Below are 18,783 nucleotides of genomic sequence, written 5' to 3'. Positions count from 1 at the left end.
AGGTCATGCAAGCACATCTGCCCAACCATCCTAGCTTGTTTTTCTATCTAAGTCCCTTCACCTTCTGGGCTTACCCTTCTTCTGCCTTCTGGGCTGAAGGACTGGGGAAACACTACTAGTGACAACTTCAAGTTTTCTGGATTATGTTTCTCAACAATTCTTTGAGTAGGAATAGATTAATGTTTACTGGCCAAGTGTCAGCAAGGTTAAAACAAAAATACAGTCAAAGGTCAGAAAAGACAGTATCTATTTCTAATTTTACAACTAGAGAACACTGGGATTAGAAGGATTAAGGAATTTAAAAAAAGGGGGGGTTAAGGAATTTAGAGGAAGCAAAGCAGAGTGGAATTTCTGACTCAAATGATGTATCACAGAGATTTACATTTCACTTATACCAACATCTTTACCATCTTGAATATCAAATTTGATCACCAAATTACAGTCTCCTACGATACAGTGTAATAAATTCACAGTCAGAACCTCAATATGCATCAAACTGTGACAGGACGGAAGAATCTATAGGCACCGCATAATACATGCTACCAAATGGAAACAGATGAGATGAATGCCAACACATCCAAGCAAGACAGTGTCCAGGAAAGGTATTCCTGAAAATGACAGCCATACGTTAGATGGCATGAAGCCACTGGGACAAAGTTCTGCATACATAATTATACAGAAAGATCTGCTGCTTGTTTTTATTTTCAACTGCAAAGTTCTACTTTATCAGATCATTTTAACAATGTATAGTGCATGGGATTATCATAGTAAAAACAAAATACTGTGGTCGCTTATAGAAATTAGTAAGAATAACACACTTACAAACTATTCTGACAGTTTTGACATTTTAGGGAAATTATACCCAAGGAATTAAAATAAAGCCAACTTCCAGTACACTCTGACCTCCTCTATTTAGATTAGTTTCAGTGAAAGCCTAAGAACTGTTTTGGTACTGAATGCAATAAAATCAACCAAGACCTCAAAACATTAGATATAATCCATCATGCAACTATGCTTCTCATTTCTAGCTATCACACCAAGTTATTTTCTCCCACTTCAGCCTTCAAACCAATTTTATATCATTCCTCGTGGAAATCTGTTCGCAACAAAGACACACGTATATGCAACAGCCGGCTCTACTGCTAACATCTGTTTTCTTTTACTAAGAAAAACATGGATATGTAAATGGCATCACATATTTGGTATTCTGTTCTGCCAGAGGTACAAAATTCTCCCCTTTTTGGATGCTACTTAGCAGATGTAAGGCACCATTTGTTGTTGAATTTAAGAATTTGAATTATTTTCTCAAACCCTGACTTACTGGAGAAGCGCTTATTAATCAGAATTTCTCCTGTTTTAGACAAAGATGCATTCACCTAGGAACCAGGGAAGACGGACGTCAAAGTTATCACAGAATCTACTGACAACTAAACTAAAAAAGAAATATTTTTGAATATAGAGTTCTACTTTTATGACAAGGAAAATTTCATTAGAACATCATCATTAGCTTGGTTGCTAGGAGACAAAATAGGCTCACTCCACTTAACAGAGATCCTGTTCAAATCAGAGGTGTGAAGGCTTTATTTAGGTAGTACAGATATGGACTTTGGACCCTTTAGCCATTTTGGGAAAAAAAAAAAAAAAAGAGCAGAGTGAAATGTCTAAAGCCAGAAGCCTTAATGAAATCATCTGAACATATAGCTCACCTAAGAAAATACAACCAGCATACCATAGCTCTGTGTTTCTAAATGACAAGCATCATGGTAACATGGCAGAAATCTTCTCCTCAAGGAATGTCTTATCTGTAAGCTTGAACTTAACTGTCACCACAGCTCCAGGAAAGAAAAAATCAAGTCCTTCTGGTCAAATAACAGACTGGAGGAAGGAAGGAGGAATGTCTCCCTCTCTGTTTGGGAGTACCAAGAGGAACTCTCTACTCATCCCCCCTTAGGCTTTGCTTTTAATTCCTAATATGGCCAGCCAGGTCGGGGTAGAGCTTTTCTGCTAAAAAGCAGAAAAGATGTGAAAATCTTTTCTCTGTTTGTCACTTTCCTTCTCAACTAACCATGGATATGCAAATTATTAATTAGGGTTACTTGCCTTTCTCTTCACATTTCTGGGTAGACAAAATAATTAAATTTAAAATTTACAGGAAAAACATCTTAAAAATCAAGCCTTTAGTAAAAAGATTCAAAATGGAAAAAAAAAGAATAGAAATGCTGGCACTCGAGCAGGAGAACTTATTATAACATGTCACTTAATACATGAGTAATTCCTTCTGGGATCTTAAGAGAAGTGGTTAAGCTCATCTGATTTTAGCAAAAATAATTATCACATTTGTTTTCTCCAGACCTACTCTTTAATCAGTTATATTGATGATATCTTTTGGAAATGTACTTCATTTCGTATTTAAACACAGAGGTCAAAATCTCTAGTGTTCTGATTAGTTTTTCCAGTGGGTCATTAGAGGCAGGGTTCTAAGGCCTTTATCTTCTTCAAATACCCTCTAACCAGCCCTGCTTTCTCACAATAGCAGCATGGTCAATGCAGAATGGGCAGTCAGCACCACAAGTCCGATGTCTCACCCCACCATTCAGAGGAGCTCAACAGGACGACCCTCTAACTTCACAAGCAAAGTCTCACCTAAGTAGGAGAAAAGGTGAAGTTATGACAAGGCATCATCTCTACTGAAACAGAACTCATAAAGGCAGGAATTTGTGAAGCAAAGCAAATTACTTTCACAGGTACTCTTTGGGTGAGCAACAGCAGTATGTTATGACCATGAGGCTCAGCAAAGGTGTATGATTTGGGATCAGGCCACTATCTTCTGTGACCTCTGTACAGTGTAGTCAATTTGTGTGATTTATTACAGCCTTGCCTTCTAGATGATGAATGACAACCATGGAGGGGCACTCAAATGCTGAGTGTGAGAAATGTAAAAATAACTTGGCCGGGGAAACCTTGAAAGCAAAGACAAGTTATAAGCTTTTTCCTTTTTCTGCTTAGAAAGAATTTTGATCAAAATTTAAAATAGGCCTTGCCAAATGTGTGCTCTGTGTTCTATATGTGGAACCAGCTGGGACCTGGGACTCACTGTCAGGGTCCAAAGTGGGAGCCGGTAAGGGGTGTGGATGGGGGACGGAGGTGGGTATGAACTCAGATCCGGAAGTGGTCTCTCAAGTTACCAGATTCCAATGTTTGATACAAACTAACGTGGTCACTAGGTCTATACAATAAACTAGATTCTAGTTTGTCACTCACTAGAATCTCACTAGTCTAAATATTGTGCATTAGCATGACTTTAAAGAATCGCAAAACACTGTCTCAAGAAATAGCCCCACGGGACAGCTATTTATGAAAGAAAGGAAAACATTTTCATTCCCCTATCCCTACATCTCCACCTCCATCATTTCTCTGTGTACAGAGGAAGTAGGGACTGTGGTTGAATGGGGTTGTATGTTTGGGAATGGAATGCCAGTGTCTGAAGAGCCTAATGCAGAAAGAGCCGGAGTACTGTCTTTCAACAGCATGGCCCCCCTCAGGACCACGTGACACCCATTTTCCATACCCTTCACCTGTGCGAAACACTGAAGAGGTTCTCTCCAAAGTAGGTCACAGAGGGCTTCACTAAATGGTGGGAAAGTGCAATGTGACACTCCTCTTGGCAATTTTAGCCCCCAAGCAAAGGGAAGGAGATGAAAGGAGGGGAGAGGAAATAAAACCTGAGGATCCTTGCTGATCTTGACACACATTCTAATCACTTTGCTTAAGTGGCTGACAGAACCCTCTATCAGCTGAACACACTTTCCCGCTACCAGAACTACCTCTGCTAAGCACTGGAGTAGAAAATAACAGTTTTGGAGAACAAAGTATGCAACGGTCAAGGCCAAGGCTGCAAGATTCCTCAGATGTGAATGATATGAAAGCAAGTAAGCTGTGATTTCTAACCACAGAATGGGCTGTTGCAGCCTCCTGTGCCTGCCTGTGACATACAGAGTGCAGGGCTCTCAAGCCGCCTGGGATGTGAAATATTTAGATGAAGAACCTCAAAAGCAAGCCTTTATCCACTGAGAACCTATTGCACTGCTCTAGGTACTTGGGATCATGGAGGAACAACCAAGATTCCTGCCGTCATGGAGCCTACAATCTGGCAGAGGGAAGAGATGATAAACATCCACATGGGAAGTAAATTCTATAGCAGGTTAGATAATAAAGGGTTTGCAAAAGCAGAGGGGCAGGTCACCATGTGAAACAGGGTGAGCAGAGCCAGCCTCCATGAGAAGATGTGAGCAGAGGGGAGAGTAGGTCGCCCAAGGGATGTGCGAGGAAGAGCCGGCCAAGCGGAGGAAAGGAAGCAGAGCCCTGAGGTGGGAGGGGAAAGGACACGGTATCCGAAGGCATGCTATTTCTCTCTCTCGAATCTTGACTTCATTTGTCATCGCTACTTCTCAGCACAAAATAGGGATGCAGTTCACGTTTACTGAATGACTCTGAAGCCAGTAAATACAACAATGGACCAATGAACAAATTCAATTCCATCGACAGACTGGGCTTCCTAAGAGACTACATGCAAAATGTAGCAGTGGAAGGTTTAGCAGATTTTCAAATGAGTTTCAAGAGCTCAACTTTACAGCTTTATTTCCAGGAACATTCCAGGAAAAGTGGAAAAGTGGGTTCTATTATGTAAGGAGGAATCCCTCACACAGTGTACTTCTGGCCAGGGTCCAATCACAACTTTCTTTTAAGGAGAGAGAAGGTTGCAAGAGCAGGAGACAAGAACCACACAATTAGCAGGCAGGCAGGCATGAGCATTCTCTGTCTAACCCCTGCCCATTACAGGGGGAGTGCCAACTCTCCTTATGACACTATCTCAACAGGAGACCTACATGTGATCTCAGGCCTCGAGGGTAACCTTCTAAGTAAAACAAAGAAAGTCAAACACAAAAAACAGGCTAAATCAAGTGGCAGGGGGAGTAAAAAGAAAAAAGTGCTAAGGAATTCAATTACAGTAAGAAAAGAACTATCCTCTCTTGCTGCCCTACAATTTGTCACTGCAAAGTCTTCCAAACCAGAATCCCGTAGTTCCAACATATATGTTTGTCCTTACAACTACTTTCCTTTTCAATGTGACAGGCAACTAGTAGGAGCCACTGAATTCTCATTTCAGACAAATCCTATTTAAGTGAGAACAGAAGACTAACATTTCTGGAAAATCTAATGTTTAGTACTACATTCCCCTCACAACCTCCCCATACTGCCTCTTCAACCTTTCAGTAACTCTTAATTTCTCATTGTATTTGGGCCCACTCTTTCTAATACCCGAATGCACATTATCATGGGTTTCTTTCCTAAATTCTGCTAAAAATTTTCCATTACTCTACCTTTTCATGTGTTACAAAGAAAAAAGAAAAGGCTGTGAAAAATCTCCATTGTCACATCACATGAGAAAGAAAGCACTGCAAAATAGTTTAGGACCTAAAAAAGAGAAAATCATTTTGCTTATAATGAAAGTTACACCTAATAGCAGTTATCAAATGCAATTTTGCTTAGAAATTATTTTTACAAAATCTGGGTCACTAATTTGACAAGATGCCCCTTTTCCCACCTTTCAATCTTCTCTAATCCAACACAGATACTTGGAGGATTCTGTCATCTTTTATATTCTGGGACAAATTAAATAGGTTTTCCTTTTGAATCAGGCTACTTTAAGTGTTTTGTTTTTTTTTAACTTAAAAAATTAACAGCCAAATTAAAAATATGTAGTTGGGTGGGGGGAAAAAAGAAACCACAATAATGTACATATACACTTTCTATCTGCTCAATGAAATGCAATGGTTGACAAAACTGTATCTACGTATGCAGTCAAGGTTTTCTGACTTACCTGCAAAGAAAAATTAACTTTTGCTTTTCAACTGTATAGTAAAAGACATTATTTGGACATTATTTATAAAGTACGGTATCATGTTCATCAAACATGTATCTCTTTTGGGTCAGGCAGGGGAGGAGAAGGCACATCCCTTCAGGTATCTCTAGGCAGGAGTACTTGACTTCTACAAAATATTCCCTGTCATATTATGACTCAGTGCTAAAAGGCAGCACTTAAATTCTGCTCATTTATTCCCGTGTTACCTCATTCCTATGTGCCAGAATAAGCCAACATTAAAGAAGGCACAAGAGACTAAGAATCCCTCCCAGAAATACACAGTAATGCCACACGCCATTGGACTTAACATGCAACCGCTGCGGGAGGGTCCACCTGTTTTAAACCTACCTTTCCAAACCTTTCTCAGTCTGAGAAAAAAAGAAACAATTATGGGAAGAAAAAAAAAAGCTTGAAATTTACTAACGAGGAAATGAGTGTTTAACAAAGGTCATAACGGCAAAGCTGAGCAAAGGGCTTGTCTCTGTGTGACACTGAACAGCAGAAAAACCTTAAATGACCAGCTGTGCACAAAGCTCAAGTGTGGACCATCTCCAATAATAAACAAGGAGCGGGTTTTGAATCAAGGTGGTTTCCATTTAAGAAAAGCATTCAGTAATTTTTTTTTTCTTGTGACAGCCTAGCACTCTAGAAGCAATAATGCTACGAATGACCCTGCCCGTGAAGGAAGAGAACTCCCTCTCCATCTATAGTGAGTACAGGATTAGGCGTCAGCTTCAGCCACAGTGTTTCTGGAGAGGAAACCAAGAGGGAGATAACCAGGTTATAAAAACAATGCTTTCTTCTCTGCTTTCTGTGGTCACTTTATTGCTCTCGACATTTTTCCATATACATCAAATTAATGTTAAATATACTGACTTACCCTCTACTTTCCCCAAATGATTAAATATATTAATACCAATTACAAGAGGAAGAATGAAGTAGTGTTTAATTCCATGGTAACGATAGTAACAGGGTTTAAAGATGCTCACGAAACAGGTTCTCATATGCCATCTCCTTCTTTTTCCAACTCTCTACCCCACAAACACAAATTTCTAGTCTTGCAATGACTGACCAAGCTTTTATATACCATACAGAAATTCAGATAAAGTTGCCAAAATGAGTTATTCTCCGAGGGTGATAGCCCAACACAACTCTCAGGCTTCTCCTAAAAAAAAAAAAAAAAAAAAAAGCCACGAGGCAATCATTCATGAATACTGACCTTGCTGTTGCTCACCGTCTGCTTCAGCTTTCGAAGAACCTGGTGCAACAGGAAGGGGTCGAGGTGGTCGGGGCTTTGGTGTGGGAGGCGAGATTTTTTTCCTTCCAATATATTCAACGTAAGTTCCCGGAAAGTCCCCTCTTTCCCCCGTGGTTTCATTATAACCATTTAACCAGCCAATTTCTTCAGGCCTGGCTTCCTGTCCGTCACTGAATCCAAGAGCTACTAAGGACCCTTTATTCACAGTCAAGACATCACCCAAGTGCAAGTCAATATCTTCGTCTCGTTCCTTTTTGTAATCATACAGCGCTCGGTACTGATAGCCCTCGGCGCTCATGTTGGTGAGTCTGTGACCATGCAACAGAGGAGTCTGGTGACACGCTGCAGTCTGATCTTACGTTTCTATGGAAAGCGAATTCAGAGAGTGTGTTAAGATTCCTAATATGTGTCCAGCAGAGGACAGGGGACAACTCTCCAAAGGTTTAAAAGGAGAGGTGACCGGATGTCCGGCTATCCATCTGTCCTCCATCAATGGTGCGACTGAAGACAGGGTCCCACTTCCTCTGCGGCCCGCAGTGCTCCCACTGGCTTCCTTTTCAGCAGCTCGTCAACACTTGGCCTCCAGGCTGATTCTCGCAGCGCGGCCCAATCCTTTCTGACACTCTTGTCACACTGTCCATCTGGCGTCTGATTACACTGTGTCACTCCACACGCGAGCTTCACCTAGCAAAGGAAAAACAAGACTTATGAATGAACATCACACTTTGCCATCTGTGTGAATTTGAATTTCTATTTCCATTCAACAAGTATTTAATCAATTTGGCACACACACACGGGCCAGCGTGCTACCGCTCCACGTGATATATACAACAAAGATGAGTAAGACAGTCCGCCTTCCAAGAACACTAGGCAGGGGTGCGAGGTGTGCCGGCATGTGGCAACGTCTCTCAGATAAGAACGGTACACGAGGAACCATAACACTAGGTAAACAGCGGAAGACAGGCAGAGGCTAAAGGCTTTTGGGTTCCAATGAGGGAGAGACCACGTCTCACTGCAGGGATCTGAAGACAGAAAGGGATGTGTGGCATGATCTCACGTACAGATGTGACTAAGACATGTCGTATTCTGGGAGGAGCTAGAACAGGCAGTCCAAAGCGTCGGAAGCCTAAGAGGGAGCACTGGAACTGGATTAGAAAGACAGGGAGGGGTTATAGGACACGATGCACTCCTGCACTGAGCTTGGGAGTACTATGGTCTAATTTCGGGAGCCACCAAAAACGCATGGAGGAAGGGGAGCGACAACATGGGAGCTGCACTTGAAGAATCTTGGTCTAACTGCGGTGAACGGGACGGACGGGCACAGGGATGGATGGGTGAGGATGAAAGCTGTACTACAGTGGTGTGGCTGAAAGGCCCTGAGGACGGGAACCAAGGCGGCAGCAGAAGGTACGGAGGGGAGGAATGAAGCAACAGACGCTGCAGAGAGAGCATGAGTGGATGTGGTGATGCCCGAGTGAGAGTGAACACGGAACAGGAGCAGAAGGCCTACCCGGAGGATGTGGTGATGCCCGAGTGAGAGTGAACACGGAACAGGAGCAGAAGGCCTACCCGGGGTTGACGCCGGTGGGCTTTAGGGGATGCTGGGCATACAACTGCTAGTGTAGGGGGCAGGGGCAAACCTAGCCTGTGATTCAAGAGAGGGAACCCGCTACAGACTTGATCAGCTGCAAATAAGGCAAGGCTGAACTCAATGGAATGGAGGAACTCCCAAAGAAAAACTATCGAAGGTTAAAAAATGATCCAAGAACCAAACACTGGGGTTCACTGAATGCAACCTTAAAAGCAAAGTCCAAGTTTGGAGACACACTGTATCTGGGAAACAATGGATAAGACACTTTGGGTGAGAAAAGGTGATCCCTAAGACCGAATCCTGCAGGGGCCTCCAGCAAGGGGAAAGTGAGGCAAGGCTAGGAAACCCGGGGCTCTGCCCACCACCGTATCATCATTGACTTCTGAGAAAGCAGACTCCAGTCTAGAGACACTGAGGACAGTTGCTAGAATTGAAGGAGTTAAGGAACTGAAGAGGGAGTAGAAATGGTGGCTGGAAATTACCCTGGACAGATAGCCCTGGTGTAGGGGGAAACGAGTAGGGCAAGTTTTTGCTTTTTTTTTTTCTTGTAACACAGTGGAGGCAGAGGAATTAAAGACTCTCTGGAGAGAAAGTCAGCACGTGGCCTGCCAACAGCACAGGGCGTTCATGTACACACTTTGCACTCTGGTCATTTCTCAGCACTATCTTCATTATAAAGAGTAAAAGCAACTTAAAAGGTTTCAGTTAAGCTGGCTGAGTAGCAAAGCAATAAACGAGAGCCACACAACATCAGCGTGCTATATCAAACGAAGCTCCGTGTGTTTTGATGAGGGGGCCACGTGAGAAGCTTGGTATTATAGGAACTCGTCCGTATATGCATCTTAACATGCAGAATCTAATCAACAGCCAGTGATGTTGGCATGCAGAAGCGTCAAGTATCCAACTTTACGTGGTTAGATCCTCTTAGTGGTAGTACAGTAACACTCTTAGGAGAGTTAATGTTAAAAGGAGCAAAAACAAACACTGGAAACCTTTGAATAGTTAGAATATTAATTTGAGATAGTATTCTAACTTTGTATTTCAGTCATCAGATAAAAAAGAAAACTAAAGCAACCAGCAGGGTGTATTAGAAAAATAAACTATGTTTGAAGACAACCTCTCCTTTTGATGGCTCCAGAATCAAATTAAATATTCACTGCAGAAATTCACACAAAAATGTAGGACTGGCAAATCTCATTTTTAGTACTAATGTACTCTGTACAAATGAGACACAGAACTCTAAGGAACATGAAAATTTACATATCCCTAAATGCCTGGAAACCAGGCAACATGCCTAAGAATAATTTAATTCCTCCAAATCTGCCTTGAAATTTTTGTTAGCTTTTCCTGGCAATGTAGGTCTTTTTGGGAAAAAAAAAAAAATCCTCAACTAGTACGTTGGATAGATCTTTCCACCAGCTGCTGCCTATGGCTTGTTCTATTTCAACAACCCAGTGGGCCAGTTTGGTGAGATTCTTAACAGAATGGGGAATATTGTATCTACCCACTCGTCTCCCCCTCTACCCCTCCCTCCCTCCCTGTCTGTCTCTCCTCATCACTCTCCCCTACACAGCCCTCAGCCACCACCGGGCCGCTGATCACAGCACACCCATGCAGATATGCATGTTCCTAAACAGGGGACACCATACTAAGAGGCCCCATGTCTGGTCAGGGTTTTACCAAGCTGAAAACTGTGTTTATGTTACCTGAGGCTAAACCTGTGCAAAGAGAAAAAGAACCCTGAGGAACCTGATGACTGAGAGTAGCAATCCCCAACCCAGACGCCAAAGACTTAGATGTCTCTACTAATTCCTGTCCCTCGCTGTTTTTAAAAGGAGAACCTTAACTTTCTGTGTGAGAAAAATCCTGTGTAGAATTCTGGGCCTTCATCTGATTTAAAAAAACAAAATAAAAAAACCCCAAATCAACAAAAACCCTCATCTTCTACGATGCTAGGATTATGAGAACACACCATTCCTGTCTTCTGGGACTCCACAACATCAAGGCCAGGAAGATCAATCCAAACAATTCAAGGTTGGCCAGAAGTCAGTGCCAACTGAGAGGTTGGAGAGCAACCCTGTAAGAGAAGAGGGAGCGCTGACTAGTCAGCTGGGTGGCAACTGCACAGCGGCCCTGGCCGGGGAGAAGGGGCAGGAGCCTCAACCACACTGCATGCTTTCTCCTAACAGCCACACCCATTTCGAGGACTGTCACCGTCATCTTGGTCATCATGGGTATCATCTAACACCTACTGGGAGCTGGATGTGTATTAACTCACTCAACCATTGCCATCTACTGTTCATTAGGAACTATATGTGTATCAACATGTTCACTCCTCAGCATAACCCCGAGGCAGCACTTATCAATATTCTCACTTTGCAGAGGAGGAAACCGAGGTACAGAGAATTGAGTACCTTGGCCATGATAACACTCAGCAACTGGGAGATGGAATCACAGTTCCCATTCAAGCAGTCTGGCTCCAGGGCCACAACTTTTGACACCACTAGAACCTACTGCCCAAGTTCAACATGCTTTGATGACCGAGGACAGCCGAGGTATGTCCATAGGGTCAGTGATGCAGATTCTTTGCCGGCACATTCTGACCCCTCAGATTTAACCCTGAACGTCTGCTTTTTATTTACTCTTTGTGACAGTGGCCTCACTGATAGTGTTTGTGGCTTTTTTACAAACACACCTGCCCAAAAAAGCCACTACAACTTGGCAGCCGTTCCATCAAGTTCGGGACCCAGTATCTTGGACAAGGCAAATTTTCTTTCAAAGAGACTTCAGTAAAATGCATCCTTGCCAAAGAAGTCTATAAGCTAGTGAATGAGAGAATACTGGGCACATCATGTCTGGAAGGCTGCCCACTTCTAGAATCCTGCCCACTTATGCTCTACAAGCTGAAGCTTCTGCCATCTGTATCCCTCTCAGCCTCTACGCCCCCTACCAATATCCCAGGCACCTGAGTACACAGTTTCTAACAACTCAGGTCCTCCCTAGGGGAGTATGTGGGGTATTAATCCATAGTCACAAGAACTATCATACCTAGATAACTGGCAAGTTCTTTTTTCTCTTACCCTCACATTCTCCCCAGGACTGCAGAAGACTCAGCGGCCTGAGACACTGGCAGCACCTATGTAATGTAACCCTTCTAGGATCAATTTGGAGCCCGAGCTACCCACATCGACAGGATATATGTTGCCCAGATTCACAAGATTATGTCTCCAATCTCTTTGGCTACATTCACCGGTCCAGTGAACTATTTCCACCTAGCTCCGAAATAATTGTTAACACAGTAAAGGCTTTATAGGTGGGTTATACCTACCCATCCATAATTCAGTGTTTTCAAATAAGCAAAGCAATTTTATAATCTAGGCTCCAGGCTAGTCCATACATAAGTTATAGGAACAAAAGATATAAAGAAATTTTATAAACAAATAACTTATTCTTACATAATATTGCATGCAACAGTTTGAAATTTTTTTTAATGGTAATTACTGTGTTCCAGTCTTTCAATCCTTTTAAAGACTGCCTGCCTGCAACACCATTAATCAATGTGTATTTTCTCTCTTTGCTATGATTTTGTTCCTCAAAATAAAATTGTGTCTGATGCCTGACAGTCAGGAACCCATGACTTCTTACTGTAGAAAGGCCTGAATGTAAACTTTCAGTTTAACCCTCTAACCCGCAGGCATTCTGGCAAAGAACCAAACAAAATTCTCTGAAAAGTCCTCTGACTTTGCTGACTTATTCCCCTTTTACAAAGGACAAGGATTTAGCAAACTTGGTGGGGAGACAGGAATATAGGATATTTTTAAATCACTTGAAGTAAAGCAGGAATACGCTCCAATCCTAGGATTCTGTCCTGTGATTCAGTGAGCAGTTTGGCACTGGGTCCCAGCACACAGTGGGTCTTCACTTTGGCTGCAAAGGCGATGGAGGGTTCCTGGGCCCACAGCCTGTACTTCCCTACATCCCATCTCTCCATCCTCCCTGGGCTAGCTGTGAGTCTAGGGCAAGCTCCACAACCTAAATTCACTGTCTTTTAAAAAGACAAATCAACATTTAAAAATCTCTTCACCTGTCCAATACAATGGCCTGGAAATCATAAAAATCAAAGTTAGAGCGAAGTTAGATTAAGCCTAAAGTAACAGTCACCAGATATCCTCATTCATTTTCCAAACCGACCAGAATGTGTCGCTGGCTGCGATGCTCAGGGCTGAGTCCACACTGTGGGCAAGCAGGGTGTCTAGAGCAAGACTCCTGCCTGCAGCCCTTCTGGGGCTGGAGGAGCAGTGGGGCTGGGCGGGGTACAAGACAGGCCCAGGTGAAACAACAAGGAGGCAGGACTCTCCTGAAGGCAAAGTGATGACACAGAACTGGAACGCTTTAGGAGGGGCAGTGAAGAGAGGCCCAGGTCCAGCTGGAGTGCTCACAAGGAGGCTGGCGGAAAGATGCTGGTGCTCCTGCTGTGGGTCCTGAGGGGCCTGAGAAACATATCCCACCACACAGGCAAGGCCACGGGGTTGACCGTTCTGGTCCCTGCACCATCACGGGGAAGAGACCTGAGGAAACGGCCGTGGAACGAGAGGACTGGAGATGATCTGAATCCCCTCCTCTCGTGATAATACAATGGTATTTTGCAAAAGTCTTAACGAGAAGATTAGTATAAGCACCGAGCTTCAGACACAGGCAGCTGTCCCCATCACTGTCTGGATTTTTAACCTTGGGCAAGTTACTCAGATCTCTCTGTGGCACAATTTTATCATCTGTGAGACAGATACAATAAGCAAACTTAGACCTCCCAGGGTTACTATGAGGATTAAATGAAATTACATGTATAAAGTACTTAGCTCCATGCTTGATAATTAGAACTTAATATAATTAACACCAACATAGAGTTTACTACTTAATATAATTTAACACCAACATAGAGTTTACTACGGGCCAGGCACAGCATTTAGAGTTTTGCATAGATCAACTCACTGAACCCTTACAACCATCCTAGATACAATTACTATCCCCATTTTACAGATGAGAAAACAAGCACAGAAAAGCTAAATGATTTGTTTGACGTTACATAGCTAGTAAACTGCGGCTATGTGATCACTGGTACCATTACTACTACTATTACTACTTGCATTCAACACCCCTTACTGCCATTTATACAATTCTTATTTGAAACAGGAATATTTGCTAGGAGTTTTTGTTTGCACTGCCTCTAAAGGCTTGGGAACTCTTGTAAACGAATCCTCAAGTTCGTCCAAAATAAAACTCTCTGCTGTCCCTTTAACTCCTTTTCAGAGTAAGTAGACACAAAAAGGCTACATGTGGACTTTGCCCACCTAGTTCTCTCCCTGCCTGAGGGAGAGGGGTGGCTTTGGAGGTCTGGGCAAAGGAGACCTGGGAGGGGCCAAGACTCCTCTCCAACAGGGTTTGGTGGTGGCTGCCTAGCTGCTCTCAAAGAGAGAAGAGTCCTCCAGGGACTAAAGGTAGCTGCGTCCGGAGGTTTCAGCCCTAGCTCCTCTGGGGGACGAGTCCAGGGTCTGGACCACTGGGGTCCAGCCAGGAAGGGGAGGGGCAAGGCACGCCTGACCAGGCACCTTGCTTTATTAACTCACTCTTGCGCACCGGTGGAGTCTCTTCACACTTTGGCACTCTCTGGGGTGATCCTTCACCTGAAAACTATTTTGACTACAGGTGCCTGTGGGTATGTATTCGATTTACTTTAAGGAAAACAATGCTGGGAAGATACAATCTCCAAAGATATTTTTACAGCACGATTTTTTTTTTTCAGCAGAAACTATGCTATGCTCATTATACACTTGGGGGGGGGGGACAACCAACATAAGCCAAACAGACAAGTTTATGAGTAATTACGTAGTCTACTTCTCAGCTCATTTGGCATAATGCACGTGAAATGGCCTTTAATCGCCATTCTTTTAGGCAAATAATTCCAATAAGAGAGTTGGCAGAAGCGCAGCAAGAAATCACATTAGGATTGAGAAAAAAGGCAATAAATAACATGAATATTTTAAAAATTACTTACAACCTAAGTTTTTGATTAAAAACGATTACAGCATTTATATTGTGCCTTCTAAGGTAAAAAACTAAATTGATAAGCCGTTTCTTCCACTGGTCAGTAACCTCATTTTCTGAGAGCTTCACTAAGAGACTCCATTCTCTTGAGTTCATTGGCAAATCCCTGTGCCCTCCAAAACAGATCTGCGGGGAGCCTGTCTAAAATGGATAACATGCAGAAAGAAGCACTTCCCATTTTCTTCTGCGTGGTGTATCCCGCACAGGTGAGAGAATTAAAAGCCAAATCCCAAATGCAGCCATTATCTCAGCTTTTTATCATCTACCTGACCATAAAATCATTTTCTTTAAATCTGCTCATTCACCATCATCTCCTTAGTCAATAAAACACAGTTTGGAAATCACAAAATGCAAACACAACAAAAGATGAACTGAAATTGTCCCTGTTTTCATGAGCAAGTGGACAATCTTTCAGAGTGGATGCCTTTTTAGAACTACCTAAGAAAAAAAGGAAATTCTGACCAACACCCTACCTTAAAAATTACAAGGCACTCATGGAAAAAATTAATACGTATGGTCACTTTTAACAACACAAGGTTCGGGTAGGTGGTATATGTTTGCATTTAAGATACAAAACCCTTCAAAAATCGGCTGAGGTACAAGTGGCAATTCCAGAAGATATATGCATGCGACCAGCACTACTACCACCAACCAAAACATGTTATTATTATAATTAATTATAACTTATTGTACCACTTCTGTTCCCCAAAACTAACTTTTTATGCTGTGGGGATTTTCTGATCTTAATAAATATAAATTTCTAAAAATAGCTAAGAAAAGACAATATAATTAATTGATGGGAAGTGAAATGCTTTTTCACACCCTCAGCATCACACATGTGAATGGACACAGTGATAACATCATTTTAGAAAAGCAGATAAAACAGCAGATAGACATGTGTACACTAGAGTTCTGTTATGCAACTGACAACAGGTCCCATTATCAAGATGGAAGTTAAAAAGCAAAAGCACATCACACTTTGAAAGTCAATATGAGATACACAGATCTTCCAATCACAAAAACCTATACACTGTTATGAAAAAAAGTAGGACTACTACCTACCTATCTACAACACGCATAAAAAAAGCTGAAGAGGCCAGCAATGACATAACCCAACAATTCTGCACGGCAGATAAGGTAGTCTCCACTGACCTTTCCAGTTTAAAGCTTGATTCTGAACCAAACACACCTTCTCAAACTTTAGAGGGACACTGCCCCCCCCAAACTACTTTTAGGGTATTTTCTTTGTAACAACCCAAACACCTGCTTCCCAAAATTTAAGCAACTTCTGTTTGGAAAAAATTACCTTCTATTGATTTGAACTGTTTATTTCAAGGACAATGTGATCTATCAAAAACCTGTATGGGGGGGGTTCTTTTTTAAAGATAAAAGCTATTTGTGGCCTTCTCCGCAGAACTCGCCAAATGCCCAATGATTTGCACCTTGAAGATCCATTACCCTAATAGCGTGTCTCAGAAATGAACCTGTCTTCTCCGATCTTTTCTAGCTAATCACTACCAGCATCTTTAAAGTTGCGAAACGCAACCCAAGCTAATGAAACATTAAAATACAATTCAACATAAATGCCTGGGTCAGTAAGCTCTGTGAATGTCCCGCCTAACAACTAAAACTTGAACCTCACTACACTGAAATGACAATCTTATGCTGCACTCAAAACCCGGAACTGCTTTATCCAGCCGTACTTCGCACTGAATGACAAAGAGAAAAAGAAGAGAACAGAAAAAGAAAAAAAAAAAAAAAAGTGTAGCTTCCAAAGTCATAAAAGCCCCAAATACAAAGTAAACTCATACTCGGATACCACAGTGCTGCAGCTCCACCAGGGATTAACGGTGGAAGTGAGCCCTTTTCGATATTAATAGCACTCAGGGAAGCATAAGAAATTCCCCAAATCCAGTTCCCAGGCGCTCTGCATTCAACATGTAACAGCCACTCCACTCACACCCTTCTATTTCATGCTCGAATTCTGGTTATCGAAGTATGTATTTGTACAGGAGTGGCTGGCCTGAGCTCTTCAGTTCTCTTTGTCTTGTGATCTGCGGGGCAGTTTCTGCTCTTGGGAAGTGAGTGTTAGAGCTGTGGTTGCCAGACAATTACCCACGATATTTTAGCTGGGGCTTGCCACACTCCCGCTCTCCCTAGCCGGCTCCATATTGCTGGGCAGGTCCCTCCAGTCTCGCCCCGCGATACGAAAAGCTGGATTTCCGGACTGTTCGAGGACCCCATTAAATATGCCTCCAACAACCTGTCCAGGCCCAGCCGGCACTAGACGCCTTTAGGGCCCCAGCGACCAGCCGCCCCGAGGCGCACTTCCCCCACCCCGGAAGAGGAGGAAGGCAAACTTCGGAGGGCGGGGGCTCGTGGCGAGCTCCGGGGACCACCGCCGCCCCACCCGCTCGGGGGAACGGCTCGAGCAGCGACCCTGGTTGAAGCTAGAGGACGCGGGGGGAGGCTCCGCTCCTTCCCGCTAACTCAAAGGCAACGGTCTGGGCGCTCTCCTCCGGTGAAGGACCCCGGAAAACTGCAGCAGGGCGACAGTAAGGACCCTCAAAAGTGTGCGGTAACGAAGGGGTGGGGACAAGCCCGAGATCGCCTGCAACTCGGGAAACGAATGAGTCCGGCGGCGTGCAGAGCCAGCTCGTTAGAGGACCGGGGAAACGGGAGCTCGGAAGCTGCCGTAGCACGCAGAACGCTGGCCGAGAACCGGCGATGCCGGCGGCCGGCCCGCTTTCCCCCGGCTCGGCTCTGCAGAAGCGGCTGCTGGTGACAGGAAGAGAACGGCGGCAGCCGCGCGCGCACGCACAGCTTCCCCCTCCCGGGCACACACACACACCCGGACCCGCTGCCGCCGCTTACCTCCCCCGCCGGCCGGCTTCCTTCCTCTGCGGGGCCCAGGCTGCAGCGGCGGCCTCCGACGCGCCTCTGACCTGGCCCCGACTCGCCCACCGTTCCCGATCCGAGCTCGGCGGCTCCAACCCGCTAGCCCGCTGCCCTCGTCGCCGCCGCCGCTCCCTCCAACTCCGCTCCAGCTGCTCGCGACTCCTCTCCGTCAGCCCGCAGCGCCAGTGCCCGGCCTCGGCCCCGCCTTCGGCCCGGCCCAGCGCGCCCCGCCCCCGAGCCCGCGCCAACCAGCGGGCGCGTCTCCGCCCCTCTCCGCTGGCGCCGCGCCCTCCGCCGCTGCCACTCACTGTGCCGGCCTGCGAGCCGGGCGGCCGGAGGGGCGGAGCTCCGGCTCTGCGGACCCTTCCTGCAGCCGGGCTGGCCTTCCGCCCCCGGCCGCGGGGATGCCCCGGGCGGCCGGGCAGCGCGCTACCTCCGCGGTGGAGCGCTCTGGGTCTGCGCCGGCCCGCGGCGCAGCCAGCTGCCAGGGTCTCCGAGACCGGAGGCGGTGGGGCTGGGAGAGGTGGAGGACGAGTTCAGACTTAGAGGCTGCGGCTCTAATCAGAGTATCTGGAGACGAACCCCAGCCTCCTTCGAGCCCCCGGCGCCCTAGCGGAGTGCCAGGGCCGGGGAAGACTCAGATTCCAGGGCTCGCCAAGGCGGGGAGGCCCTGCAATTCCGGGCTTCGCCAGCACCGCCTCGGGAGTGGGCGGAAAAACCACGCCACCCGCGTGGAGCCCGGGGGTGAACGGAGGGTGAAAGGGTGAGGCGGAGGGGCTAGTGCCCGCAGGCTGCCGCGAGCTCCAGCAGCCTGGCACCGCCGCCATCGGGAGCCAGGCGGGCCCGAGAAAAGGGAAGAGAGTTTGATGAGGAGGGCGCACGCTGACTGATCCTTACCAGTTTTTGCCTCGCGTAGCAAATGTAGGTCGCTCAGGCGGACCACGGCCCCTCTTCTTGCTCCGGGTGTCGGGAGTGGAAGCTCACGTGAATTACACTGTCCCGTAAATTCGC

General features: G+C 45.1%; 1 protein-coding gene across 1 annotated transcript in view; it reads right to left on the bottom strand.

Annotated features, from left to right (window-relative positions):
- The window catches only part of PIK3R1 (phosphoinositide-3-kinase regulatory subunit 1), an 80,202-nt gene extending 62,245 nt beyond the window's left edge, over window positions 1-17,957 (bottom strand). Inside the window, exons 1-2 of the mRNA XM_027605171.2 lie at window positions 17,749-17,957; window positions 7,143-7,865 (exon numbers count right to left, since the gene is read on the bottom strand). Of these exons, the coding sequence (XP_027460972.1) occupies window positions 7,143-7,479 (337 nt within the window). The 5' untranslated portion in view covers window positions 7,480-7,865; window positions 17,749-17,957. The remainder of the gene's footprint in view (window positions 1-7,142; window positions 7,866-17,748) is intronic.
- Window positions 17,958-18,783: the final 826 nt, after the last annotated feature.

This window comes from Zalophus californianus, chromosome 5 (genome assembly GCF_009762305.2).
Source record: "Zalophus californianus isolate mZalCal1 chromosome 5, mZalCal1.pri.v2, whole genome shotgun sequence".
NCBI lineage: Eukaryota > Metazoa > Chordata > Mammalia > Carnivora > Otariidae > Zalophus > Zalophus californianus.
Note: the sequence above shows the minus strand (reverse complement) of the source record. Positions and strands in the feature narration are given on the sequence as shown.